We start from the raw sequence: 27,194 nt of genomic DNA on the forward strand, positions 1-27,194 counted from the left end.
TAAAGAAACCATATAAATAATAATAAGAAAAATGATCCAATTTAAAAACGGGCAAATGATTTGAATGCTTTACCAGAGAAGAGATACAGATGGCATATAAGCACATGAAAAGAAGTTCAACATCATTAGTTCATTTTCCATTTTCCAGGAAAATGGAAATTAAAACCACAATGAGATGCCACCATATACCTACTTGAATGGCTAAAGTTAGAAAAGGATAATATCAAGCGCTAAGGAGGCTACAGAGCAGCTAAAACTCTTAGTATTGCTAGAGGGAATGTAAAATCGTTCATGCACTTTAGAAAACAGTTCAGCAGTATAATATAAACTTAAACATACACTTACCATACAGCCCAGCCACCCCAGTCCTAGGTGTTTACCCAAGTGAAATAAAAATTTATGTTGACATCAAAACCTGGACATAATTACCAACAGATAAACTGAATTACATCAAAACTGAAAACTTTTGTGCTACAAGTGATACCATTAAGAGAGTGAAAAGAAACCACATAACGGGAAGACATTTTTGCAAATCTTATATCTAAAAAGGGACTTGTATGCATAATATATAACAAACACGACTCGATAATAAAAAGACAATTTTAAAACAGGCAAAGAATCTGCATAAACATTTCCCCAAGAAAATGGTCAAAAATCACAGAAAAGATGTTGAACATCATTAGTCTCAGTATCAAATCAAAATCACAATGAGCTATCACTTCACACCCACTAGGATGGCTAAATTATAATAGACAATAAAAGTGTTGGTGAAGATGTGGGGAAACTAGGACGTTGATGTTGCTGGCAGGAATGAAAACTACTAATAACAGAAGTGAGTACGTAAACAGCAGCTTATCTATTTCATGGAATTTATTCAACCACTGAAATTCATGCTCAGGAAATGTTTGACACAGAGAAACATGGTGAGTGAAAATAGCAGGGTAAAGAGTGCGCAGCCAGAATGATCTCAACTGTGGGCTGCAGAGACGCCTGCAGAGGGGCTGTGTGCTGTAGATGGGGGGCTGGAAGGTCTGGGGCTTAAGGTGGGCTGGGAGGGGTGGGCGGTGAAGGGGGGCGTGGAGAGTGATAACTCACTTTGTCTGCAGGTGGTGGAGGCATTAATTATTGGCCCCTGCCTTGCCCCAGGTGGCGCTCAAACTGCTGTACCCCAGCCAGTCCTCGAAAGTCATCCCCTGCTGGGCTGTGCTCAAAGCTCGCAGGTGGCACCAGGGCACTAAGGGGTGGCTTGGGTGGGAATTTCATCCCTTCCATTATCTTCATCAGCTCCCCCCACCTTCAGCCACTACACATACAATTTAAGAGACTAGCAAACACAGGTTCAAAACAAAGACCCTGATGTGCACCCCTATCCCCAAAATGGATTGAGAACCCTTATGAAGAAAGTCCAGCGGTGGTACTCTGGGGGTAACTGCGTCCTTCTGCAGGTTGCCTCTCCTCTCAAGGAGCTGAGGGAAACCGGTGACAGAAGGGCAGCTCCCACCCAGAACTGCAGCTCAGCAAGAAAAGCCAGAGGGTGGGGAAGAGCGCAGCGGGGCGCCGGGAAACCTGCGTTCTGATCCTAACTCGGCCCCTCAACAAGTTATTTCTTCTCTCTGGGCGTCAGTTTCCTGTCCTGTAAATGGAGACTTCCCTAGTACCTCGGTGGGGAGTGGCTTGAGCTAAGGCAGGTTGCAGGGCCGGAAGCAGCAGGTGCCTCTGACGGCTGCCTGCAAAGTCCCCCACACTATGGGCCTCGGTGCCCTCCTTGTTGACGGGAGGAATGTGGCCACCGCCCGGCAGGAGTCAAAGCGCCGGAGTCAGGGTTCGCTGGGCCCGGCCTCCGAGCGGAAGCAAAGCGAACAACAGGCAGAGGCGTAAGCCAAGCAGAGGCGGGGCGGGCTTCCAGTCCCTCCCCGGGCGTCACGTGGGCGGTCACGTGGCCACACCCGGAAGCGCGCCCGCGAGCTCCTGGCAGGCTGGCCGGTGTCTGGGTATTACGCGGTATGTGGGCCTCCGGCGCTGTCGGAGGGCCTCGGTAGTCGGTGGGGCTTACTCCGGGACCCTGGCGCTTCCCTCCCGGAAGTGGGGGCGTCTCCACCTCCAGCCTCACCCACCCGGCGTGGGGCCGTGGGCCCGTCGCCTCACCTCTCGGAGCCAGAGTTACTGCAGCTACGAAGTGGGGCAGTAGTCACAAGCCGGGCCTTCTTCCCAGGGTATCTGTGAGGTTCGGGGGACTTGGGGGTGAAACTGCTGCATAAACTGTAAAGTGCAGGGCAAACTGGAAGGCCTGCCATTCGGCGGGCGCGCCCTGCAGGTCTTCACTCCTGCGTCCTCCAGCCCATCAGGGGCAAGAACGAGGCTGTGAGCGTGTGGGCTGCTGGCAGGCAGGGGCGGCGGCCATAGGGGCAGTTTGCTGGGAGGATGGCGAATATGGGCGTGGGGGCGTTTCCCCAGGTTGCCCCGGCGCCATCTGGGGCTCCAGTGAGTCCTGTGTTCCCTCAGAGCATAAATAATCAGAAAATAACATAATCAGATAATAATAATAATCAGAAAATAACACCGGTGAGGTTCTCTTTCCAGCAACCTTGTGGAATAAAAGTAGAACCTAACGTCCACTAAAGAGCATTTCCATTCTTCTGGGAATATGGCGTTAAGGTCAATCATGCTGGTGATGTAGTGGGTCTCATGTTGCACAAGATGCTGAGCCCCTAACAGCCCTTTCTTGTGTCTTGTTTGTTTACAATGTTTGGTTTCCTAATTAAGCTAAAGCTTTATATTGTTCCTGCTTTTTATCATCAAAATATGAGTGATTCTGAAACCAGTTTAGTTCACGTGTTATTTGAGGAGGGGAAGCTGGGAAATAAGAATAACGAGCCGCCACCCCACCTCTGTGTAAGAAAGTTTGCTAGGGGTGTGTCTGCCTGGTTACTCCCAGGCTCTCACTAGAACCCTGGAGGGAGGTGGAGCCAGAGGTTGAGGCTCAGAGAGGTTTAAGTGTCTTGGCAAAGACAAAACTAGAACCGGGTCTCCCCTGGCGGTTGTATTGCTTTACTGCCATTCATTGCATTACCCTAGGATACCTCCTCTCTTCCCCAGGACTGCTTTTCTGTCTCCCTGGGATGTGCTATGCTGTTTCCCAATAGGCACTCATAGCAGGCTTCCCGGGGCTGCTCAGGGTGGGTTTGCTGACCACACCATGGCTCAGAGTGACCCATGGGGAAGTGAGAATGCTCAGAAGGAAACAGTAGGTGAGAATTAATGTTTGTGGACACGTGCTATGGCCAAAGGACTGTGCTTGCCGGGTTCGTGTTCTCCATTGTGGGAGGGCAGGGTGGGCAGAATGTGGGGCACTTGGACACCTCCTGGCCGAGGGGACTATGTTCTGAGCAGAAGGCCTTAGAGCCAGAGAGAGACCTTTGACCACTCTGTCCTTCACCAGCTTGTCCACTCCTGGGAACAGGCAGCAGCTGGAACGAGAGCCTCTGCTTGCCCTCATGACCTCCCTGTTTTAAGCAGGACCTGGGATGCTATGCTGCTCTCCATGAACTGGTCACTGAGTCTGTCTACCACAGCCCTTTCTGAATCTTTGGCTGTCTGGAAGCTCCGCTGTGCTCCTTGCCAAGGTAGATGATCTTGCCTGAGATGGAGGCAGGCAGCACCCACCCTGGGGCTACTCGGGCTCTGGGAGGTGGACAGGGTGAGGTAGGTAGTAGACTGAGCTCTCGCCGGCTGTGCAGAGTCATCTCATCTCCATCCCCTGTCCCAGCTCTGCATCCTGATGTCAACTTTGCCTGTTCTGTCCTTCCTCCCTTGCATCCAGGAGGTCATCATGGCCTACCAAGTCTCTAAGCTACACCTCTTGAATCAGCCCCTTCCTCCCCTGGCCTCCACCAAGGAGTGGACCCACATTACCCCGCACCAGGACAATAGCCTCTGTAACCTTGACCCCACCCATCCATGATCCACACCCTTACCAGCCTACAGGGGCTCTCTGCTGTTCACAGCCTCCATTCTCCAGCCCACTGTTCTCCAGCCCATGCACTCCCTTCCCGTCAAGCCCACCTGCCCTCGTCCAGCAACCTTTCCTTCACACTCCATTGCTCTCCCAGTCTCTGCCTAGTGTTTAGCAATTCCATGGGACTAGGATACATTCTTTGTTTTTCACTGTGCTGGAAACACCATCAAGCTAGGTTCTCCGAGTTAAAGTTGATAAACCAACTAGAGATTTGGGAGGAATTGGGTAAGTACCACTAAGCTGGTCACGTAGGGGATCCTGAAGAATGTTACTGAGTCTGAGGTCTCGAGATGCTACGATCCTGTTGAGGAAGCTGGACATCCACCATGGAAGAGTTAGAACAGAGCTTCCTCATCATTATCACGTCCTAGCACGTGGGTGATGAGTGCATATCTGTGTGACATGCTGAGCTATAGGAGAAGGTTTGAAGCCCTTGACTGGAGCAAGCAGCTGGCCTGACAGCTCTGGCTTCACCAGGCATGGTCAGGCTTCCCTAAGCGCTGAGAAGATCAATGTCTTGCTGTACCTCACAGGGCCAAGGCCCAGCATGGGAAGCTCTGGATTAAGAATCTACCAGTTGGTGAATGTGAAAACCCATTGTATATAGTCAAGCATTATAATGTGTGGCACAGAGGGTACATGTGTGGGTGCTGGGGAAGGAGGTCCAGAAGGGCAGGAGATACTGGGGGAGGTGGCTGAGGAAGCAGCAGCTAAGCAGGAGTGAGAATGAGCCGTGGCCAAGGTCACATTGCCTTTGTGTCCACCAGAGCAGGAGGAACTTGTGAATCAAACTCCTGTAATACTGAACCCCCTGCCTGTGGGCTTTGAAGCTCGTCCTCTGGAGCTACCTGTGACTTGAGGAGAAGCACATTTTTTCTGGACTTCCTGGAGGGAGGTGCACCAGCCGCCCTCCATTCCAGACCAGGCCCTGCCTGCCTGTCCCCCTTGTACAGTTGACCCCGTGCTCAGATCAAGAGCTGGGTCCTTCCTTGCCTTTGGTCCCAGTAGGCTGGTGGTGGGTCTGATGCTGTGTTCAGAGAGGCCAGATAACACAGGAAAGAGCCCCAGCCTTGGCATTAGACAGGCCTGGGTTTGGATCCCACTTCTGTCACTTAAAAATAGGAGTAACTGAAGATTCCTGCTTAGCCCAGTTGCTGTGAGGGTGGCGCAGAGTAACACCAGGAGGGCCCTCGTGGTGCCTGGCGCACAGTAAAGGCCAGTAGGTGTTTGCGGGATTATGATCCTGTTCATTACTCAGGCCAAGCCTATGGATGTGGGGCTGGGAGGTGACCTTGACCTTGCTTCTCCCTGGCAGATGAAGTGCGTCTTGGTGGCCACAGAGGGTGCAGACGTCCTCTTCTACTGGATGGACGAGGAGTTTGAAGAGAGTCTGAGGCTGAAGTTTGGGCAGTCGGAGAATGAGGGAGAAGGGGTGAGTGCAGGGTAGGAGGGACGGATGGGAGGGAACAACCCAGAACTACCAGGAGGCAGGAGAGCCTGTCCACCTGTCCTGGCCCAGCCAGAGGGATGAACACGGCATTGTGTGTGGCCCGGCGCCCCTCGCTCCTGCGCACCCTTAGAGGTCAGCCCTTGATGCTCTCCAGTGACCCACCCCCACCCTATGAAGAAATTTTCATTTCCTTCATGACTAATGATTTTGAGCATCTTCTCATGTGCTTATTTGCCATCTTTATGTCTTCTTTAATGAAATGTCTGTTCAAATCTTTTTGCCTAGTTTTCATTGGGTTGATTGTTTCTTATTATTCCTACTGAGTTTTGAGAGTTTCCTAGATATGAATATGTCCTTTTGTAGATCTACGTTGTGCAAATATTTTCTTTCAGTCTGTGTCTTGTCTTCGCATCTGCTTCACAGTACCTTTCAAAAAGCAGAAGTTTTTAATTTTGATAACTCCATGTTTTCCATTTTTTGCTTTTATGGATCACACTTTTGGTGTCATATCTAAGAAATCTTTGCCCAACCCAAGATCACAAAGAGTTTTCCCCACATATTCTTCTGGAAGTTTTATAGTTTTAGGTTTTATATTCAGTCTAATGATCCATTTTGAATTTTGGTATGTGGTGTAAAGTATAAAGTTTATTTTTTTGCATGTGGATATCCATTTTAACGCTTTAATATCACAACTCAGAGACAGTTGTCATTTTCACTTAGATAATTTCTGCTCTACATTCTAAAGGAGTAATTTATTTTGAAATTTTTTCCAGATCAATTTTGGATTAAAAACTTTTGTATTGGGGATGCAGTAGACAGTCCTTGCATTTCTGCAGCCACACAGACTGGTTGCCTCTCAGTGCCCTTCCTGCTCCAGTGAGCCTGGTCATCAGCCGGACCAACTCCACATCAGCAAGTTCACCTCGACATCGCTGATACTCTTTAGGAATGATACGACGTGTCAGAGATCATAGTCATTTAAGCGGTCTTATTTAAGCTAAAAAACAGGTCTATCTGTTAGGCTCTTTTATTTTTTAGCAGTCAATATGTATAATTTTTTAATTTAAGAATTTTAAAGTATTTTAGTTCTTAAACCACTATATCAACTTGGTCAATTTAAGAGGCAAACTATTTGATAGTGTTTCTCTTCCTCTTTATTAAAAACCTCATAAAGGAACAAACTCCTGACTTTTCAGTTCCTAAATGACTAAGGTAAAGAAAAAAAGTCTTCAAAGTTTTATTTTTCAAGTATCCAACACTTTTCTTTCCTGATCCTATGGATAATGTGAACTAATTGTAGAAAATTTGGGAAATAACAGAAATAGTTTTTAAATGACCCATAATTCTACTACCCTGAGCTATTAGCTCTTCAATATATTTTCTTTGGCTCTTTATCGTTTATAAATAGTTGGGATCATACCACACTTACAATTTTATTTCCTGGTTTTTTTTTTTTTTCACTTGCCATTATAGGAAAAGCATTATTCCATTTTGTTAAATATTCTCAAAAGCATAAATCTTAATGGAAACATTATATTCAATATATGAATAAATGTAGCATCATTTATTTAACCATTTCCCCAGTATTGGACATGTATATTGCTTTTAGTTTGCTATAGCTATTGCTGTAGGGAACATTTGTGCTTGAATTTTATCCCACATCTCATTATTTCCTTAGGATAAATTCCTAAAAGTAGAATCATCGATTCAAAAGCCATTCAAAGATACTGTACCACTTTATGATCGCACCAAGTAATATAGGAGAATTCTCTTTACACTCTAGCTACACAAAGATTATAATTTCCCCCCAACCAAAAGAATTCTTGCTACACCTATATCCCTACAGAAAAAGCTACTACTTTTAAAGTGAGTTGCTATACACCATCTAGGTTTTTAAGTGACATTTCTATTAACATGATTGGTTCGTGATGGTTCAAGAATATTGTCGTACATGAATAATTCAACCAACGTTTGCCTATGTGAAGGGATATTCATTCAACGAATACTAATCGAGAATGGACTGTTTACAGTGAACATAGCAACGTGACCCTGCACTTGTGGAATTCAGAGTCTAAAGAAAATGAGCCAGGTGGCAAATAAACACCACGGGTTTATTTCACAGGTGTGCGGTGGGCAGGCTGGGGTGGTGTGGCCTGGGGTGGTCAGGAGAGGAGCTGCCTGCCTGAGTGGAGACCTGTCGCAGGTGACTGACAGCCTCCACAGCAGTGGACACGGCGCTGGGCTCCTAAACGTTGAGTCTGTGGGAGGAAACGACACCCCTCGTGACGCGGACCCCCTTGTATTTTAAGTGCCGCACAGTACCCCTGGCTGCTTGCCTGTTCTTCTGAAGGCAAGGTCTTACTCAGCTCCTTGTGTACCAGTTAAAATTAGGACTCCGCTTTCTCCCTGTTTCAGTCGAGGCTCCTGAGATAAGCATGGGGAAGGTCAGCTGTCTCCTCCTGTCTTTTCATTCCAGTGTTGAGAACTTGAGTTATTACCATTCCCTTGGTTTTATCCCATCTTTATTCCCAGACCTTCAGCAAATTTGTCCAGTTTCTTTTTGGTTTTGTCTGTTTGTTCTGTTTCTTATTTGGAGGTCAGAGAGAATGGATGAGTGAAGAGATTATAAAAGTAAAAGCATACTTGTTACTGAAATAGGGAAAGTACAGAAAGATGTAAAAACTGGGGGGAAGATCATTCCTGATCCTTCTCTTCAGAAGCAGTAACTTTAATAGTGTGAATTTCTCATTGGTTTTTCAATACCTTGTTTTTTTTATCATTTGAAAATACAGAGCATTCACAACCATTTTTTTAAACATTACATTGTATCATAGGAATTTTCCATGTCACTGAAACACTCTAATATTTTAAGTGCTATATATTCTCCCATCATTCAGATGTACTGTTGTTTATTTAACTCTTTCCCTGGTACTGGACATTTACATTCTTTCCAGTTGCTTCTACTATAAATTACGCTGTAGGGAACATTTTTGCGCATGTATCTCTGCCTCATTTCTGATTATTTTCCTTAGGATACATTCCCCAAAGGGAACTTAACTGCAACAAAGGGCATGGACTTTGGTACACATACTGAACTTTCTTAGAGTTGGCCAGCTCTCTATTAAATGCCCCAAACATTCCTCTATGGAAATGTGGCCTAATTCCTTAACGTTTCCTTCTAGAATCACAGCCTGAGCAGCACAATTAGCTGCCTGACCCTTCCCAGCCTTCCTAACTACTACCCAAGTGTCTCCCTGTCAGGACAGTGATAGCCTCCCAGGTGGGTCTAGAACTATGGAGCCCTTGATGGCAAGGCCTGGGTCTTGTCCATTCCTTTGTCCCAGGGTCTGGCACATTAAGCAGTATTATTCTCTATCCCCTCTTGCAGCTTCCCGCCCTGGAGGACCAGCTCAGCACCCTCCTGGCCCCAGTCATTATCTCCTCTATGACGATGCTGGAGAAGCTCTCAGACACATACACCTGCTTCTCGACGGAAAATGGCAACTACCTGTACGTCCTTCACCTGGTGAGCGTGCGGCCCTGGGGCCCGTGTTCCTCTTCCCTCGGCTCCTTGGGCAGTCCACACGCCTCCTCCTCATCTTGAACCTCAGACTCTTTTAGAAGGCAGAAGCTGCATCTTAACAAAATCCCCTGGGAGCTGAGCCCCCCTCACTGTCCCCAGCGATCAGGGGAGGTGAGGGGGTCCCCTGGGGCTGGCTGACACCCACTGACCGCTGTGCCTGCAGTTTGGAGAGTGCCTGTTCATTGCCATCAATGGAGACCACACCGAGGGCGAGGGGGACCTGCGGCAGAAGCTGTGCGTGCTCAAGTACCTTTTCGAGGTGCACTTCGGGCTGGTTACCATGGACGGCCAGCTCATCCGAAAGGAGTGAGTCCCCTGGGTGCTGTGCTGAGCCCCTCTCAAGGCCAGGCGGTGTGCACCCAGCCTCAGTGAAGCTGCCTGTCACACTCTGCCCCTGGCCTCTTCCTGGGTCTCTCTAGCTGGCTGTTGTCATGTGTGTGTGTGTGAGAGAGGTTGAGAAGTGAGGCGATCTGCTCAGGCGCCCACCTCTTGCTTCCGTGCCCATCCCACTTGGCTCTACAGAGAGGGCAGAGCCCGACACGCCCCCTCTGTGCTGTGTGGGCTCCTGCAGGGGTCTGGTCATGTCACATGAGCTTGCCTGGCGCTGGCAGTGATGTCAGGCCGCTCCTTTGGCTGAAGCTGGGGACAGCCGGCTTTCTTATGGGTCTCCCCTGCTCTGCCCCCAGGCTGCGGCCCCCGGACCTGGGGCAGCGTGTGCAGGTGTGGGAGCACTTCCAGAGCCTGCTGTGGACCTACGGCCGCCTGCGGCAGCAGGAGCAGTGTTTCGCTGTGGAGGTGACTGCTGGGTGCGGGAGTCCTCGGGCCACAGAGATGTCAGGTCAGAGGGGCTGAGCAGCATTAAGACCATGTTTTGACACCACCCTCCCCTCCATGAGTGAGGACACAGGCAGTGCCTCAAGCCCATGCATTTCTGAGGGTTGCTCTTTCTGGCCACGTGCTGGGCTGGGCACACTGATGGGCCTCCCTATCTTAACACAGCTAGATTTTGGATAAAATGGACGTTTTAATGCAGTTTTTGGGCTCTCAGTAAATTATGGAAATCTCTGAAGATAGCCCCCTCCACTCTGATCACCCCCCAAATTATATTGAGCTGAAACTAGAGTGGAAAGTAGTGAAAAATAAGCAGCACTAAAGGCAAGATTGCCCGAGTACAGATGACGGTACCAACACTACAACCAGAAAACTAAACCTTAGGCCAACAGCGACAGGAGAGCTGAGCCTGCAACTCCTACTTAAGCCCAGACCTGAAGAGTAAGGTGGCCGTCAGCAGCACCCGCTTGCTCCTTGTACAGACAAACACAGATTCTCTCTAAGTCGGTGATTCTCACACTCCGTGTGCATCAGAATCGTCTGGAGGACTTGTTAGATATAGGTTTCTGGGCCTCACTTTTCTCATTGACTGTGGGGGCCAAGGGTGGGAGGCTCTACAATGTGCGTTTCTAACTAGCTCCCAGGTGATGCTGGTTATGCTGGTCTGGGAGCTACATGTTGAAAGCCGTTGATTTTGAGGACAGGTTAAGCGCAGACAAATACGAGCTCACAGTTTAACAGTCAGATGCACAAGAGAATAAGCCACCATGAGTAGGAGTCGGGGAAATCAATCACCAGCAGATGTAGATCCCAAGGAGCTTGATACACTAGAATTTTTAGGTACAGGACATAAAACAACCAGGAAATATTTGCAGACATAAAAGCTAGGGAGAAACCCCATATAGATGTTTTAGAAGTGAAAACATAATTGTTAAAATGAAAACCTTAAGAGATGGGTTAAATAATAGATGAGACATAGCTGGAAAGAGAATTAGTGAACAGGAAAATAGATCTGAAGGAATTCATTTTCACACCCCACTCATTCAGTCTTCCAGTAAACATATAGTACCTCGCATATGCTAAGAGGTGTGCCAGGCCCTGGGAATACAGAGATGAATAAAGTCTCTGCCCTTGAGGGGAAATCAGCCATTCATATGTACTAAAAACAATAAAGTATACTGGGTGCTGCCAGGTTGGGTTTCTCAAAATCCATGATGGCACAGAGGTTGGCGTGGTCAACTCCTTCTGAGGCATCAGCAAAAGGCTTCTTGTAGGAGGTGACCTAATGCAGTTAAGATAAAATCCACAGTCCTTACCAAGCCTATCAGGCCCTGTATGATCCACCACTGCCTGTCTTGCCCCAGCCTCATCTCATGCCTCTCTTGTCCTTACTCACCATGCACTGCCCACCCGGGACTTCTTCCCATTTCCGGGGCACTCTGTGTTCAACTCTGTCCAGTGTGGTAGTCATTAGCTACATGTCTTTGTTGAATATTTGAAGTATAGTTAGTCCAAATTGAGTTATGCTATACCTGTAAAATATACACTGGATATTGATGACTTAGGACAAAAAAGGAATGTCAAATGCAAAAAAAAAAAAATAGAATGTCAAATAGGATTATTAACTGTCCCATTAATAATGCTTTTATTCCTTATGTTAAAATGATAATATTTTAGATGTATTAGGTTAAATCAATTATTAAAATTAATTTCACTTTTTACTTTTTAATGTAGTTACTAGAAAATTTTAAATTACGTGTAGGGGTTGCCTTTGTAATCAGTTAGGCAGCACTGCTCCAAACTCTGTCTCCACCTCAAGGCCTTTGCATGTGCTCTTTCCTCAGCTTGCGGCATTCGCCCCTCCCTCCTTCTCTGACGGGGGTTTCTTGTTCTCTAGATATCAGTTTAAAGGTCACCTCCTCAGGGACATTTTCTTTGAACACCCTACACACTTAGGTCTCTGCTCTTCTTCTCTAGTCCAATACTGTATATTTCCTACACAGCAGTTGTTAGCACTTATTTTATCTCTTTCTCTGCATATTGTCTGTCTCATCCGCTAGAGTCTAGTGACCACACTAAGGCCCAGAAGGGCAGACTCTGTGCTGGTCCGAGCCTCCCTGTTCCCAAGCATCTGGCACATGGCGTGTGCTCACTGTGGCCTGAGTGAGTGTATTGCCACCCTGGGGCTGGAGCGGGAGGTGTGGGGGTGATGTGACTTCCTCTCCCTGCCCGCATGCCCAGGCTGTGGAGCGGCTGATCCACCCTCAGCTATGTGAGCTGTGCATCGAGGTGCTGGAGCGGCACGTCGTCCAGGCCATCAACTCCAGCCCTGGGCGGGCTGGCGAGGAGGCCCTGCATGCCTTCCTGCTCGTGCACTCCAAGTTGCTGGCTTTCTACTCCAGGTGAGTCCAAGGGCCCCAGCATGGGGTGGCCCGGAGGCCCTGGGTCCCCTCACCTTCACCCTTTCTTATCCCCCCTACCTGAAAAGCACCACCTCCTGGGCCAGGGAAACCTTCCAGACCCATCTCTTCCAGGAAGCCTTCTTAGATTCTTCAGTTCTTCTCCCCCTCTCAGCTCACTTCCTTCTCTGAATTATTTCTTCCTGGAACACTGTCTCAGAATCTTAATTTAGGGTTTCCTGATATGCTGTTACTCGTCCCTGGTGGTTTTCCACTGGTAATTTTTTTTTTTCAACACAACCAAGTTTTATTTTTTAAATGGATGAGTTACTTTCTCCAGAAAGGATGAGGTCAGCGGGCACATTTGTAAACTCCTTGAGGGCAGGGATCATGCTCCAGACTCCCTTAACTTACTTGCCCCTGTCCACTGCCACCTGTGGTCTGGGGGCAGCGGGCACACGCTGACCTGCTGCCTGTTCTCTCCACAGCCACAGCGCCGGCTCCCTGCGCCCACCCGACCTCCTTGCCCTCATCCTTCTGGTGCAGGACCTCTACCCCAGCGAGAGCATGGCGGAGGACAGCGACACCCAGGTCTCGGGGCAGCTCTCTGGGCAGCAGGAGGCCTTCAGGAAGGCGACTTGGAAAACCAGTCAGGAGAGTGCTGGGCAGGCTGCTGGGGAGGCTGTGGTTTCCAAGTCACAGTCCTGGGCATGTGGCTGGGCATGACTTTTTTCCAGCTGCTTTCAGATGTGAGGGGAATTCTAGAATGCATGTAGTTTAGTGGGTTAAAAGTGCAGGTTTTTGGAGTCCCAAAAATAGTCCCAACATAGTCCCAACTTTACCACTCAGCTGTTTGCTGTGCAAGTACTTACCCCATCTGAACCTTGATTCCCTTATCTGTGCAATGGGACAACGATGGCATCTACCTCTCAGGGTTGTCATGAGGAATAAAGGAAACAGTTTACCTAGAGCTCAGCAGTGCCTGGGGTGTAGTGAACACTCTCAGTAAGTGCTGGCAGTGGTTTGGGTGCCAATGTGTTGGACTTTCTGGAATTTCTAAAATTGAAACATCCCTGGAAAGTGAGGGCGCACACCCAGGGCTGCACAGTGGAGTGTGCGCAGGGGCTAGCGGCCCCCGCCCCCCAGGGCTGCGCTGTGAAGTGCAGGAGGCAGAGGAGCCAGGCAGGCAGCTCTAACTAGCATCCCCGGATCTGTTGCAGCCTTCCCCACAGAGGCCCCTCCGCAGCCAGAGCATCCCCGTGCAGCAGGCCTGGAGCTCTTGTTCTGCAGACCCAACCAGGAGTTCTGCAGGGACTGTATGTGCTATGTTCTGGGGAGGGGTGGGAGGGGTGGGAGGGAGGGGGAGGGGTGGGAGGGAGGGGGAGGGGTGGGAGGGAGGGGGAGGGGAGGGGAGGCTCAGCCTCTCCCCAGAGAGCAGGGACCAGGGTCGAGCCCCCTGGGAGAGCCTCTCTGAGACCTCAACCCAGCTTCCCCTTCTCCCTCCCAGGAGACAGACAGCCTCTCCCTCCCTGAGGAGTATTTCACACCAGCTCCTTCTCCCGGGGAGCAGAGTTCAGGTGAGACCTGGAGAGGAGGAGGGGCACAGGACAGGGACCTGGAGAAGGCAAGGCGGATAGGCAGCCCTGGGAGAATCTGTCTTAGGGTTCAGTGGATCCCAACGCCCTGTAAGGGTCCAGGCACAGACACCCAAATTCCTAGAGCCCAGGACACTGTGTGCAGCAAACCCTCTGTCTACCCTTCCGGCTCCAGCTTGAATTCAAGGACTGTTAAGGCCACTCAAAGGATCCCTAAAATTTTTTATGACAAGTTGATATCATTTAAAAATTCATCTCTCATATATGTGCTCTTTGCCTTCTCTTTCTTTTTTATAATTAATAAGTAATCAAATAAGTAATAATCATTTTATTTCTAGTACAGTGATTTAAAATATAAATATTCAGTCTATATGGTTTATAGCTTACCTGCTTTTCCAAAGTATGTGGGTAAACAATAAAAAGAAACGAAAAATATTGGAAATATTATTAACAAAACAAAAAAGGAGCCTGGGACCCCTGAGACCATGTGCCAATTCTTCCCTGCTTGTCCATTTCTCTGTGGCTGGGATCATAACTGTCCTGGGTTCTCTAAGCTCTCCACGAGCCCAAAACGTCAAAAAGCACTACTTTGGGGTAATGGCTGAAGTTCCATTTTCTTCTCACTGCTCCCTTCCCTCATTCCTCCTCCTGGCCCCTTTCTCTCAGTAGTTTTTTCATGCCTCAAAGCTGTAAATAATGCCTGTTCCACAGTGCACGGAACTCACAGCTTACAAATGGGTGGAGTTGCATTCATCCATTCGTAAGTCAGGTGTTTGAAACACAGACACAGGCTTCCCCAGAAAAACATGATTATAAATGATAGTTATTTGCAATGAAATACACGAGAGAGCACTATTATTACAAGCCTACAATATTTCAAATATGCGGTTGGTTCAGCTGGTTTTTGTGAGCTGACCTAGGAAAGGAAATCTAGTTCAGTTCCCAGCACATAGTAGATACTCAGTTAAAGTTTGCTGATTGATTAAATAAATGGGGAACTGTAGACAGTGTGTGCTGCCTCCCAGTGAAGAGGCACTGTTATAGCCAGGGAGGGGCCTGAAGGGTTAGGGAGGGCAGAAACAAGGAGGGGATTGGGGACCGAGGAGGGGGTTGAGGGACACCCCCCCACACTGCCAGGTACACGTGCAGGAGCTCCTCCCCGCAGCCCACTGGGGCATCAGGGAGCCTCTCTTCCCCAGCCCAGGCTGCTCTAGCTCTGGTACCTCTGAGCTTGCCCTGCACTCACCAGTTTGGGATAGGATGAGAAGGGGAAGTCTCCCCAGCTCACACTAATGTGCGTGAGCTGCTGATGGCATGGGGCCATCTCTGCTCCATCCTCCCCTGCTGACAGGCTGTTGGGCCAGTATTTACATTTTGCCATTATTTATGTTGTTATGTTAATACCTATGGCCTGCAGGTAGCACAGTCTGGCTGGATGGGGGTACCCCTCCCACTGATGATCCCCATGTCCAGGTGAGTTTCTCCTGGGGGGCTCGGGGGTGGGGGGGTTTGGCCGGGGCGCCAGCTGATCTGAGATGATGCAGTGAGCACTGGAGACTCTGAGGGCTTCTCCTGGGGTGACTCTCCAGCCACGCTGGCCTTCCTGTGCCCTCTCACGGCTGGCCAGCCAGTGCAGGGGCGGGGGGAGTGGTGGATGAGGGTGACCGCCTCCCTCCCCTCCCCCTCCCCCAGACATCTGGCCTCCACTCCTGAGAAATCCCCACCCTCACTGTTCTTGGGAGGAAAGTCCAGCTTAATTTTTAATGGTTTCTAAATGATAAAGTAAATACGTTCATTGTAGAAAAATTGGGATAAACAGAAGTAAAATACGGAAAAGGAAAAAGATCACTCTCAGATCCCAGCCCCAGATGTTAACTACTATTAAGATTTTGGAGTGTTTCCTTCTAGTCTTTCTATGACTTTATATGTGCATTGACACATACACACACGACATATATATTTTTTCTTTTACTAAATTTGAATCCTGATGTGCTTCGTTATTCTTTCTGTTTTTGAGCGTTTTCGCATTAACTAGGCGCTCCTCAGCAGTGTGCTTCTTAACAAGGCTGTTCAGGGTGCATTGCGTGCGCACGTTATTGTTTACTTAGCAAATTCCTGGACAGCCAGTGTGTTGTACGGAGTCCTCTGCTGTTATCGGAAGACTTCCTTATAGAGAAGTTTCTGTGGCATCCCTAACGATTTCCTTAATTCTTTGCTTTTGCCCGTAAAGACTTTGTTACTCAGAGCCCTCGTAAGGCTGGTTGTCTTGCTTGTTTAGCCCTGTTATGCCCCACTTGCCCCCCTTGAATGACTGTCGGGATGTCCTGAAGGTGGTGAAATGACAGGTGTTAATCAGCTTTAAATGCTTCGTGTACAGAAAGCTGTAGAGGAGCCTCCTCCCCTTCATGCCACCCCACGCCGGCTGCTTTTCCCACCTTTCTTGTCCTTTCTTACCACCCGCTACCCCCGTGTGGTATCCAGTCCTGACTCCCGGCAGAAGGGCCCCGAGGATGTTGAGAGAGAGAGGGGCAGCAGGACAGGAGCTGCCAGGGCAGCCGCAGCAGAGTGCAGGGATTTAGGAACTGGGATTTCTTGGGGCTAGAAAAGTTTATGCCTCGTGGTTCACAGGGAGGACGGCAAGTGGGCAGCTGTGGGTGGACCCAATGTGGGGAGGAGGCCAGACGCCTGCCCACCCCTTCCTGCTGACAGCTCCTCTTCCTCCGCAGATGGCTGAGGACACCCTCCAGATGCTGGTCCCTCGCTCCCGAGGACCCTCCAGCCCCAGAAGGATTTTCCTGGATGCCACCGTGAAAGAGAGCTACTGCCCCATGGTGCCCCACACCATGTACTGCCTGCCGCTGTGGCCAGGCATCAACATGGTGCTCCTGACCAAGGTACGAGCACTCCCGCCTGCCCTGGCAACGCCCTAGCCTAGATGCCCGCCCCACGGCTGCCCCTGTCTGCCCTGCCCTGCTCTCCTAACCTTAGAGCCCCAGTACGGCCCTGGCCCTGGCCCTGTACCAGCTGCTGGATGGGTTTTCTCTACTGGAGAAGAAGCTGAAGGAGGGGCAGGAGGCCGGGAGTGCCCTGCGGTCCCACCCCCTCATGGGGGACCTACGCCAGAGGATGGACAAGTTTGTCAAGAATCGAGGTGGGCAAGAGCTTCAGGTGAGACGCAAGCCCTGGACACCCCACCTTGGGGAGAGGGTGCAGGGCCCATTCTGTCCACACTAAGTGAGGGGCCCAGGCTCTGGGCCCTGCCCCACCCCACCGTGGGCTTGTGATCCTTGTTTCCCCCATTAGGAAACAGAAACAGAAACTTCCAGCAGTGGCACTTGACATTTCCAAAACGTTTTTGTGTGACAAGTTATAGCTCCCATTTTTCAGATGAGGAAACCCAGGCTCAGATAGATGGTGATTTGGCCAAAGTTACTGGACTGGTGAGCAGTGGAGCCAGAGCCCAACTCGAGGGCTCAGCGACGGCCAGCGGTCTGCCCGCCACACCCCTCACCACCTGGCTGGTCTCAGACGTGCAGGACACAGGGAGGCCGCTGCACCCACAGGGGGCGTAGAACCCAGGTTGGGAGATGAGGCCAAGACCCTGGGACAGTGCGCAAGCAGAGCAGGAAACGGGGCACAGCCCAGGCCGGAGCCTGGGGGGGAGCTCTCAAGGGTAGAACACTGGGCTGAGATCTGAGGCCACTCGTGTAGCTGGCAGGGCTCAAGGAACTGAGATTCGTTGTGCACGGAGTTTGCACTGGTCTGAAAACGAGCAGAGGGGTTAGAAGAGGCAGAGCAGCCAACTGAAGCCCAGACGCAAATTAACAGTCAGCCCGCAGCGCTCAGCATCTCTCCGTGCCCAGCGCACTCCAGTGAGCACGTGTTAGGATGCAAAGCTCCCCTGAGAGGGGTCAGCACCCCAGCTCTTGCCTGCGTCCGCCTCTCCCTTGAGGCGCCTACCTGTCACGCTGGCATCATTGGTTTACGGTATCTACCAGCGAGGCAGTGAGCCTGGTACTTGGCACACAGAAACTGCTCTTTAAATACCTGCCTGCTCAATGAGTAGCCTGGTGTACAGTGGGGTGCAGGGTGCTGGGGGACCTGCCAGAGACCTAGCTTGGCTGTGGATGGCAGGTGTGTGCTGGGCCTAAATAAGCCATGGAGGCAGGGCACCTTTTGGAGCCTTTCAGAGCACAAGGTAGGGTGTCCCCTGGACCTCGCTGTGGGAATGTTGTCAGGAAGATGCCTGTCACCTGTCCTCCTTACAGAGCACCTGGCTGGAGTTCAAGACCAAGGCCTTCTCCAGAAGTGAGCCCGGATCATCCTGGCAGTGAGTGGTGGGCTCTGAGGTCAAGGGGGGAGTCGTTTGGACAGAGGAGCAAGTTTCCTCCAGGCCCAGAGGGAGAGGATGCTCAGGAAGGCGCTTCTGAGGGCAGAGGGGGTCCTGGGAGGGCGGGTCCAGCCCACGGATGCTGAGGGGAGGCTGGGAGCAGAGAGGACAGAGATTGAGGAGCAGGGCCTGAGGGCCCGACACGGCCAGCAGAGGCCCGGCTCCAGCACGGACTCAGTGTGTGACCTCGGGCGAGTCACTACCCCTTGTTTCTCCATAAAATAAACCATGAGGTTGGATGAGGTTCTAAGTGCTCAGAGCACACACTGGGGGAAAACTGGGAAGCTGCCTCCTGGCTCAGTGAGGGCCAGGGTGTGGGGCATCAGCTGTGCTGTACGTCAGTCCAGGAGGAGGGTGATCACAGGGGATGGGGTACCATCCTGGGCGTGCCCTCCTAGGGCCCTTCCGGCTGTGACATCTCACCTCTCTGTGCCCAGGCTGCTCCAGGCATGCGGGAGGCTGAAGAGGCAGCTTTGCGCCATCTACCGGCTCAGCTTCCTGACCACGGCTCCGGGCCGGGGAGGCCCCTCCCTGCCCCAGCACCTGCAGGACCAGGTCCAGACGCTCATGCAGTAAGTGTCGGTGTGGCCCCTTGGCGGCCAGGGCAGGAGCTGGGGCGCACCTGACCCCAGCCCTGTTCTCCCTGCTTCCTCGGCAGAGAAAAGCTGGCAGACTGGAAGGACTTCCTGTTGGTGAAGGGCAGGAGGAATGTCACCATGGTGTCATATCCTGATGGCTGGCCCTGAGGAGGCCTTTCGGGACTACCTGCCTCCTCCACCCACTCACTTGAAGGGCTGCGGCTTTGGGGAGAAAGAGCATATATTTCACCACCTCAGCTTCCTTTCTCTGAAGAAAAATGATAGGAGGTAGTGTCCCAGGGGCCTTGTCTGTAGGAACACTCCACAGCTGGAATTTCATAAAGTCCTGCTCTCCCACGGTTACTTGTGAGAGCCCTGGGGATCGTTTATGTCGGTGTTGTCCAGCCAGCTAGGTGGCAGTGGGTCTCCCACGAGGGACAGGGGCCTGGGGTTGGGTAGGTTTGAGTGGCCACGTCCTCCTTCTTAGAGGTCACAGTACACAGTGGCACGTGAAGGCTCTGAGAAGGCCTGCAGTAAATGTGTTTATTTGTCCCCATTTGAAAAGCCACCTCCAAGACTTACCCTTTTATTGCAGAACTAATTTTACCAAATACTGATTTTCCCTGGAACTTTATATGAAACAGCTTTTTCTGTATTAAAATCTCTAAAGGGTGTGGCCTCCTGTCTCTGGAGACTTCGGTCTTCAATGCACAGGTGAGAAGGCCTTGCTAGCCATCAGCCACTGCCCTTCCTCTCAGATGGGAACGTTCCAGCCTCTGGAGATGAAGTGTAGAGGTGAACAGGATCACGGTGAGGCGGGTGGGTGGGCGGCCAGCTAGCCTCACTCTTCAGCTCTATAGCTCTGCTCTCATACCAGCCGCAGCATGTGTATCATTTAAACCCATCCCGCATGAAAATGGTAAAACGTGAACATACCATGTTCCTGTTGGGACCAGAACTCCCTGCATTAAATGTGCCAGAGCCAAGGATCCGTTGTATTTGCATCTTAGACCTTCTCAGGGGTGGAGGTTCGACAGTAAAGAGAGACCTGGGAAAGGGGGGGGATCCTGAGGGCGGGTGGCGGGCCTCGCTGGAAGCCTAGGTCGAGGACAGAGGAGCTCCCTCCCTGGTTCTGCCTTAACAAGCACCTTAACTGAGACCCTCACCTACCTGGAAGACTTCCCCGGCCTGGTGCATTTCATCTACGTGGACCGCACCACCGGCCAGATGGTGGCCCCTTCCCTCAGCAGCACTGAAAGGACTTCATCGGAGCTGGGCAGGGGGCCCCTGGCCACCTTCGTCAGAACCAAGGTAACCTGGCCTGGCCTGGGCCCTCTCCTCACGCATCAGATGGGTGTGCTGACCCCTGCCCAGAGGACTAGCCCCCGCCCTCGGGCTCCCGGGAGGCTCTGAGCACCCCCACCAGAACCCTTCATGGCACTCTTCCTGGTGTCTGCACCCAGCTCTTCAGGCTCCTAAGAATAGTTGCCCATCTTCATCACCCCAGGATGCCGGTCGGCACTCACGGCCACCTTCCCAGGTGTGTCAGTGTGCCTGGAGCAGCAGAGTCTGGGCAGTGAGTTCAGGGGAGGAAATGGCCAGGGCCTAACTCAGTGCCTGGCATAAATAAGTGCCCGATAAGTGTTGGCTGAGTTCATTAAAACAGAAAGAAGACACATGGGTTAATCAACTTGAGTATCAGAATGTAAAACTAGGTGGTTTCTACGAAGGAAACAGTCTCCAGGGGTCCTTTTCTTTGATTCATCTTCATAGCAAACTAGTATTTTTGGTGGGGAGAACAGAGGACCTCTGCCACTTTCTAAAAAACTATATATTTTCATATACATTGTGTATACAAATAAGGTGTATCATAATGGTTAAAACAAGATCCTGACAAAAGGCCCGTTGGAGACCCAGCTCTGCCCCTCACTAGCTGTGTAGCTGGGGTATTATGAAGTCTAAGTTTCAGTTTTCTTATGTGTAAAAGAGGATAGTAACTCTAGTGACATCATAGAATTGCTGCGGAGATTATAAGTGTATGAGATGATGCATGTAATATTCTTAACACAGCGTGTGGCACAGACCGCAGCTGGAGTTGGTTGAGCATTTCCTGGTACCATCCTTCCCGGCATCTTCGTCTCCTTCTGGAGCTAGTTGGGGTTATCTTGGTACATTTCTTTTCGTTGTTTTTCTGTGCGGTTTGTTATAGTTGAGATCATTCTGTGTAAGCAGTGTGTTTACCACATTTTCACTTCACTTTATATCTGGTACATTTCCTCATGTCATTAATTCTTTATCAACGTGGTTATCATCAGCTCCACAATAGTCCATCATGTGAACGTAACGTCATGTACTTAGTTGAACGTTTAGATTGTTCCCAGGCTCTTTCGGTTGTAAGTAATTCTGCGGCACATGCCTCTGGGCATACATCCTTGTCCTCGTCTCTGATTATTTTCTCAATATGGAATCCCAGAAATGGAATTACAAAGGCAAATGGAAGGAGTGTTTTTAAGGTTATTGATACATGTTGTCGAATTGCTTTCCTGAAAAACAGAGCAAACCCGTGTATTTGTTTGCAGGTTTCATTAGACATTGTGTTGTGCGCAGGTTTGGAGTAGCTCCTGTATGCCTGCCGCTAAGCTTTTTCTAAGCTCTTTGGTGAGAGCGCAGCAGGCCTTTCCAGGCCCTGGGAGGTGGGGGAGCAGAGCTGCCCCTGCTGCCAGCTTCCCTAGGGCAGTTCACAGGCAGCGTCAGAAGTCCTTGAATTAGGCAGGAGAATCTCGCGGAGGGGATCTGAGGCACGTTGTCCCTTGGTCACTGTGTTCCCGTTGGTGCCCTTGGTGAGCCCTCGTTCAGACTTCGCCCTGGAGCAGAGGATGTTCCTGGACCAGGGCACTCTGTGCGTTCAAACACTTTTCTAGCAACTTCATGGCATAGAGCCTGTGCCAGAGATCCTCAGTCCTGAGGGGCCCAGGTGAGTGGCTGGCCCTCGACAGCAGGAGGGTTCCAGGGGGCCACCCCCTCATCTTCTCTTAAGTCCCTGGCTCTGTTCTGGCCTGAAAGATGAATCTCTTTATGGCTTGTGTGTATAGTAAAGGTACATAAAGTGTTTATACGTGTATTTTGTCGTCACAGTAACTGGAGGGGTGGCTAGTCCATCCGTGCATCCATCCATCACCCATTTATTATTAAGCTCCTGCTTTGAGCCACGGCTGGGCCCGGACACTAAGGAAGAAGATGAGCAGGAGAAGCCCCTGGCCTTCCAGGAGCTCCTCCTCTGAGTGCTTTTCTCCCCTCGGGATTTGAGAGCCTGAGCCCAGTCCCTGCCGTGGAGAGAGGGCCGCCCCACAGGCTGCAGAGATGAGCACTGTCTCCTCTCCCCAGGTCTGGTCTCTGATCCAGCTGGCACGCAGATACCTGCAGAAGGGCTACACCACGCTGCTGTGCCGCGAGGGGGACTTCTACTGCTCCTATTTCCTGTGGTTCGAGAACGAGATGGTGGGTGTGGCCAGCCCGGGGCAGGGCCGTCCCGAAATGCTTGCTTTCCCTGTGACTCTTGGATCCTTTTCTCCTGGATTCTGTTCAGTCTGTGTCTCCAGCTCTTCTTGTCCCTGGTGGAGCTGACAGCTAAGCCCAGCTGGTTGGCACCCAGAACTCAGGTCCCGTTTGCGCTCAGGCCCCTCCACCCCATTCTCTGAAAATCTCATGCCATTGATTAAGGCAGCATCCAGGTGACATGTGAACAGATGTGCGCCCGCGTGAGCAAGGCCGCCCAGCCCGCGCTTCCTCGGTGGTGTTTCAGTGGCATCAGCTGCACTTACAGAGCCCGGCTCCCTGTTCCCATTGTAGAGGCTGATAAACCGAAGCTCAGAGCAGTTAACCAGCCTGCCCAGGGCAAGGCTAGCAGGAAGGCTCAGCTCTCTTGCGTCGGCCGTGTTGGCCAAACCTCACCATTGCTGCAGTATGAGCACGGGTCACGGGAGTTTATTATCTGTGTCCTCCCACCCCCTCGCGCTGTTGCTCTCCCTCACTGTCTCGCTCTGTGTCTCCCCTCTTTCCTCCGCTTTCGTTTCCTTTTTCTCTTCTTGTTTCCTCCTCACTTGTCACCCTTGGCCATCATTCCAGCTCTCTGAGGGCCATTGCTTCTCCCTCCCACATTCCCTTGGCCCCTCGTCCTGTCCTCTCCCCTGCTCGTGCCCTGCCCTCTCTCTGCCCCTGTCAGCGAGCCCTCCTTCCCCCCTTCCTGCACGGCACAGTGCAGCCGTCGGGGTCTCTCACTCTGTTCTCACGGCCTCACATCCGCACAGCCCGTGTGATAGTCGGAGCAAGTGTCCCTGACCCCATTTTGCAGATGGAGACGCTGACGCCCTGAGATCAGACACCATGGCCAGGGCCACCGAGGTCCTAGGTGATGATGTCAGAACCCAGGCTCGGCTCTCCTGACCTGCAGGCTCCCATCTTTGCTCTGTGCCTGCCTCAGAAGCGCCCAGGATGTGGGTGTGACCATCACCTTAGCTTCTAGGGAGGGACAGGGCTCCGTGTGTGTGTGTGTGTGTGTGTGCGTGTGCGTGTGTGTGTGTGTGTGTTTAGCCCCACAGGGCAGTAGGCTGTGGTGCGGGGAGACCCAGGTGTGAAGTCTGGCTGCAACTGGGCCGCCACCAAGTCCTCCTCCTCCCCTGTGCGGCAGGCCCGGTGAGCACAGCGCCACAGGAGCCCCGTGAGGGCGCCTGGCACACAGTGGGAGCCCAACAGAGCTTGAGTCCCTTCCCCGCCATGTCCTGCCCTGGGAATACCTGTTGCTTTCAGAGAGAGACTTGGCCTTTGGTAACGCTTTGTTCTTCATGACACGTCCCCGGGTCGTCCTCCCTCACGTGTGCCTGTCGCTGACCCAGGTCCACTGGTTGATGGGACTGAGAGCTACCAGGTGCCGGGCACGACACTCGGAACTTTACATCCATGTCTAATGTTCTTTGGGAGTTTATTCTTATTCCTGCTTCACAGGTGAGAAGACAAGGTAAAAAGAGGCCAGTGCCTTTTCCCAGCACCAGGCACACGCCAAGCAGGGCTGAGCCCGGCCTCAGACCGAGTGTCTGGCTCAAGCCCGTGCTCTTCCCCCCACACCCACCGCCTCCCCACTCAAGACGCCCTGCCTCCTTCCCCAGGGGTACAAACTCCAGATCATCGAGGTGCCTGTCCTGTCCGATGACTCGGCTCCTGTCGGCATGCTGGGAGGAGACTACTACAGGTGATGCTGATCCAGAGGGCCCTGGGCACAGAGGGGAACAGACGATGGGCGGTCAGTGCCAGTCCCCACAGGGCGTGCAGCCCGTCCTTCAGGAATGTCCCCCTGAGCCTGTCTCCCCTTGTTAGAAGCTCCTCACAGCCAGGCATTCAGTGAGAGGAAGAGAGTGGGGCGCTTGCTGGGGTTCTTCCCGCTGGCACATCGAGGCAGCATTTGCCGGCGTCTCTGCTGGGCTCCTGAAGACCTTCTCTGACGGCTCTGTGTGCCCCATAGATGGGGCCCTGCCATCTAGTGGACCCCATTCCAGGATCAGGAACCCAGAGGGTTGGGCCGTGGCAGCCTGGGGCTGAACCTTGTAAGGTTGGGTCAGCGAGGGGCAGGGAAGGCCTCTCGCCCGGTGCCGGGGCCTAGTGAGGTGACTTTGTACCTGTGCAGTGCCGGGAAGACCCCTTGGCCTGGCTCCCTCCTCAATCCTGTCCTCCTTCCCGCTCCCTCCCCCAGGAAGCTCCTGCGCTACTACAGCAAGGGCCACCCGGCGGAGGCTGTCAGGTGCCGGGAGCTGCTGACCCTCCACCTGTCGGTCATCCCCACGGACGTGCTGGTGCAGCAGGCCGGCGAGCTGGCCCGGCGCCTGGGCGAGGCCTCCCGTGTCCCCCTGCTCTAGGCCAGGGTGGGCTGCCCCCGTGCATCTGCCCGTGCACCCGTTCTCCAGGCCCACCTGGCTTGCAGACATCCCCATGGTGAAGCCTCCTCCTGTGCACGGCAGCCTCCTGAGGGTAGCACAGTCCCCAGGGCGGCCCCAGAGTTTCTTAAAGAAACTCCACTTAGACCAGTCTCCACTCCGGGTGATGAGCAAACCCCCAAGTCCTTCCCTCTGAAGGGAGAGGAGGGCCAGAGGGTTTCTTTGGTCTCTTGAGAACAGCAGTGGCTGTGAGCTTAGACCCAGGACAGCCCCTCTTTCGGATCTGCCTCTCCGTTTACCCCTAGGAGACAAAGGAAGTCCCCACAGCCTGTGGGTGTCTGCTGTTCTCAGAATAGAGAAAGCTTCCCAGGAAGCTGTTTCCCTCCCCAGGTGAAAGGAGCTCTCCTGGCTGGGTTGAACTCCAGCTCTGCCACGCCCCCTCTGCGGCTCTGGGCAAGTTTCCCCACCTCTCAGCCTGTCTCCCCACATTCAGAGTGACGGCACCCGTCTCTCAGGATGGTCATGGGGCTGCCGGCTGTGGCAGCCACTCAATAAATGCTGGTTATGGTTATTGTTACTGTTCAAGCCCCTGGCCCTTCTCGGTGGCCTCTTTGTGCCCTTCTTGGTTCTTGCCTCTTGCCCCAGCCTCGCCGCAGAGATTCGTGTCACTTGGTCCAATGGATCCCAGGCTTTAAGGTTTTCCAAAGCTTCTCTAGGGGTCCTGGTGTGCCCTGGGTTGAGAGCACTGCCCCAGGGGTACAGCCCTTCCTCTAACCTGAAAGTCCCCCCCAAATGGACACAAGGACAAGAGGCCGTCAGAGCCCTGGGACTTGGGAGCATCCACTGCTCTGGGGCCGAGAGGCCACAGCTGGGACAGAGGGAAGTGAGGAGGCAGAAGTACACAGCGCAGCGAGGCGGTGGGTTTGCGTGTGACACCAGACAGCGGCCAGGCCTTCCGTGCCTTCAGTCTTGAGCTAAAATTCATAAGAGCACACTGATCTTTCCTGTTAAGTGAACAGCTTACTGAGACAGAGATACTGAAGGAGCTAGACCAACACCGCGGGCTGAAGTCCGCAGAAGGTGGCAGTGAGGGACAGAGTCCCGAGGTGACTGGGACTGCCTTTCTCCTTAATATCGTGACTTTATGGACAGGAATTATGACATGATCGGGAAAGTACAGAGGAGCAGAAGGGGAAGACTAAGTGCAGAAGCCCAGTGCTGTTTAGGCTCCTCACTCCTGTCACCTAGTATTTTCCCTTCACTTTCAGCAGCTGCATGCTGTGACGCGTCTAGTCTAACCAGTCCCCCTAGTTTTTCAATATTATAAATAACACTGGAGGGAAGATGCTGACTCGGATTTTAGCAGAGACACACGCGGTGTAAACTTTACGTGGCGTGTGGAGGGGTGTCTGATTCGAGGGTAGAAGTGTCCCCAGAAGTCCCTCTTACCCAGAAGCGACTTTCCACATACTCTTCTAATTTTGAGATGCACTTCTAATAACGGGTTTCTAGATGTCAGAGCAGTACAGAAACTCCCAGCCCCTAGGGTGCTTTTTCCTATACAGGGAATGTCCTAACCAATGGGCAGGGAGCGAAAGAGGCTCCTAATTCAGGACAGGCCAGAGGATAGTAAGCACTAAGCCAAAGATATTTACGATGCGGTCTTTAATCCTTGAGGATTCTTGGAAAATGGGAAACGTTCCAAAACACAGAAGAGAAATGTTCAGGCCTTCAAAAGAAAAAGGCGAACCCCCAAAATCACGAGGACTGAACTGGCCCCCAGACCTTTCCAGCTGTGCGGCAGCCTGAGAAGTGGATGGCGTTTAAGCATTTGGATGGCATTTAAGCAAGGACGTGTGGCTCTCTGGGGGCCCTAGGGGCAGATGCCACCCCCACCCCCACCCCCCCGCCGCAGTGTTGCTGAGGCCCTGGTGTCGGCAGTGCGGAGGGCCTGCCCCAGAGGCCTTCAGGCAGTGGGTCCCTGAGCCTGCTGTGGGCATAGAGCAGTTACCCCCCTACAAGCCGGAGGGACGGGAAGCTGGAGCAGAGTCTGACCCAAGTCCCTCTCTTTACTTGGATTCCCACCCCCAACTCATCCGGGACCTTTAATTCCTTAACCAGAAGCAGGACAGCACAGGGGAGGAGACGGACCTTTGGAACACTCATTAGCACACTCACACACACACGCACATTCTCCGAGCCTCAGTGCCCCTCCTCTGGGGCTTACACGAGGGGCTGCACGACCGTGGTCAGCACAGGGCCTGGCACACAGGAGCCCTAGAGAATTAGCAGCACGGTGGTTACTCTCTGGGGGCCTGGAGGTGCAGGACTTCTGCCTGGCTAACAGGCGACCTCCCGCGACTCGGCCGGGTGTGGACGGGGTCAGGCTGGGCTGTGGGCAGCTCAGCCTCCCCTGTTTAGTCGTGGCC

The 27,194-nt window shown here is 52.0% G+C and overlaps 1 protein-coding gene across 7 annotated transcripts; it reads left to right on the forward strand.

Moving 5' to 3' along the window:
- The first annotated feature begins 1,968 nt into the window (after window positions 1-1,968).
- HPS1 (HPS1 biogenesis of lysosomal organelles complex 3 subunit 1) lies at window positions 1,969-25,350 on the forward strand. Of its 7 annotated transcripts, XR_009522407.1 has the most exons (21): window positions 2,010-2,224; window positions 3,517-3,623; window positions 5,331-5,447; window positions 8,854-8,991; window positions 9,212-9,354; window positions 9,735-9,843; window positions 12,121-12,281; window positions 12,767-12,869; window positions 13,499-13,594; window positions 13,786-13,855; window positions 15,291-15,346; window positions 16,600-16,767; window positions 16,862-17,041; window positions 18,142-18,203; window positions 18,701-18,835; window positions 18,922-18,986; window positions 19,995-20,152; window positions 22,226-22,339; window positions 23,734-23,842; window positions 24,004-24,086; window positions 24,585-24,601. XR_009522407.1 is itself a non-coding variant. In XM_060034312.1 (20 exons), the coding sequence occupies exons 3-20, from the start codon at window positions 5,331-5,333 to the stop codon at window positions 24,745-24,747; spliced, it is 2,121 nt and encodes a 706-aa protein (XP_059890295.1). In that variant the 5' UTR covers window positions 1,969-2,001; window positions 3,517-3,623; the 3' UTR covers window positions 24,748-25,350. The 7 variants fall into 7 exon arrangements, 6 of the variants coding, with proteins under 6 accessions (XP_059890295.1, XP_059890292.1, XP_059890296.1 ...); XM_060034312.1 differs by lacking the exons at window positions 2,010-2,224; window positions 23,734-23,842 and adding an exon at window positions 1,969-2,001 and having other exon boundaries at window positions 24,585-25,350; XM_060034309.1 differs by lacking the exon at window positions 23,734-23,842 and having other exon boundaries at window positions 24,585-25,350.
- The last annotated feature ends 1,844 nt before the right edge of the window (window positions 25,351-27,194 follow it).

This window comes from Delphinus delphis, chromosome 16 (assembly GCF_949987515.2).
Source record: "Delphinus delphis chromosome 16, mDelDel1.2, whole genome shotgun sequence".
Taxonomy (NCBI): Eukaryota; Metazoa; Chordata; class Mammalia; order Artiodactyla; family Delphinidae; genus Delphinus; species Delphinus delphis.

Coding starts and splice junctions, on each gene's coding strand:
- HPS1 (XM_060034312.1), top strand. CDS start 5,331: ATGAAGTGCGTCTTGGTGGCCACAGAGGGTGCAGACGTCCTCTTCTAC. Junction 5,448..8,853: donor CGGAGAATGAGGGAGAAGGG/GTGAGTGCAGGG, acceptor CCCCTCTTGCAG/CTTCCCGCCCTGGAGGACCA. Junction 12,282..12,766: donor TTGCTGGCTTTCTACTCCAG/GTGAGTCCAAGG, acceptor TTCTCTCCACAG/CCACAGCGCCGGCTCCCTGC.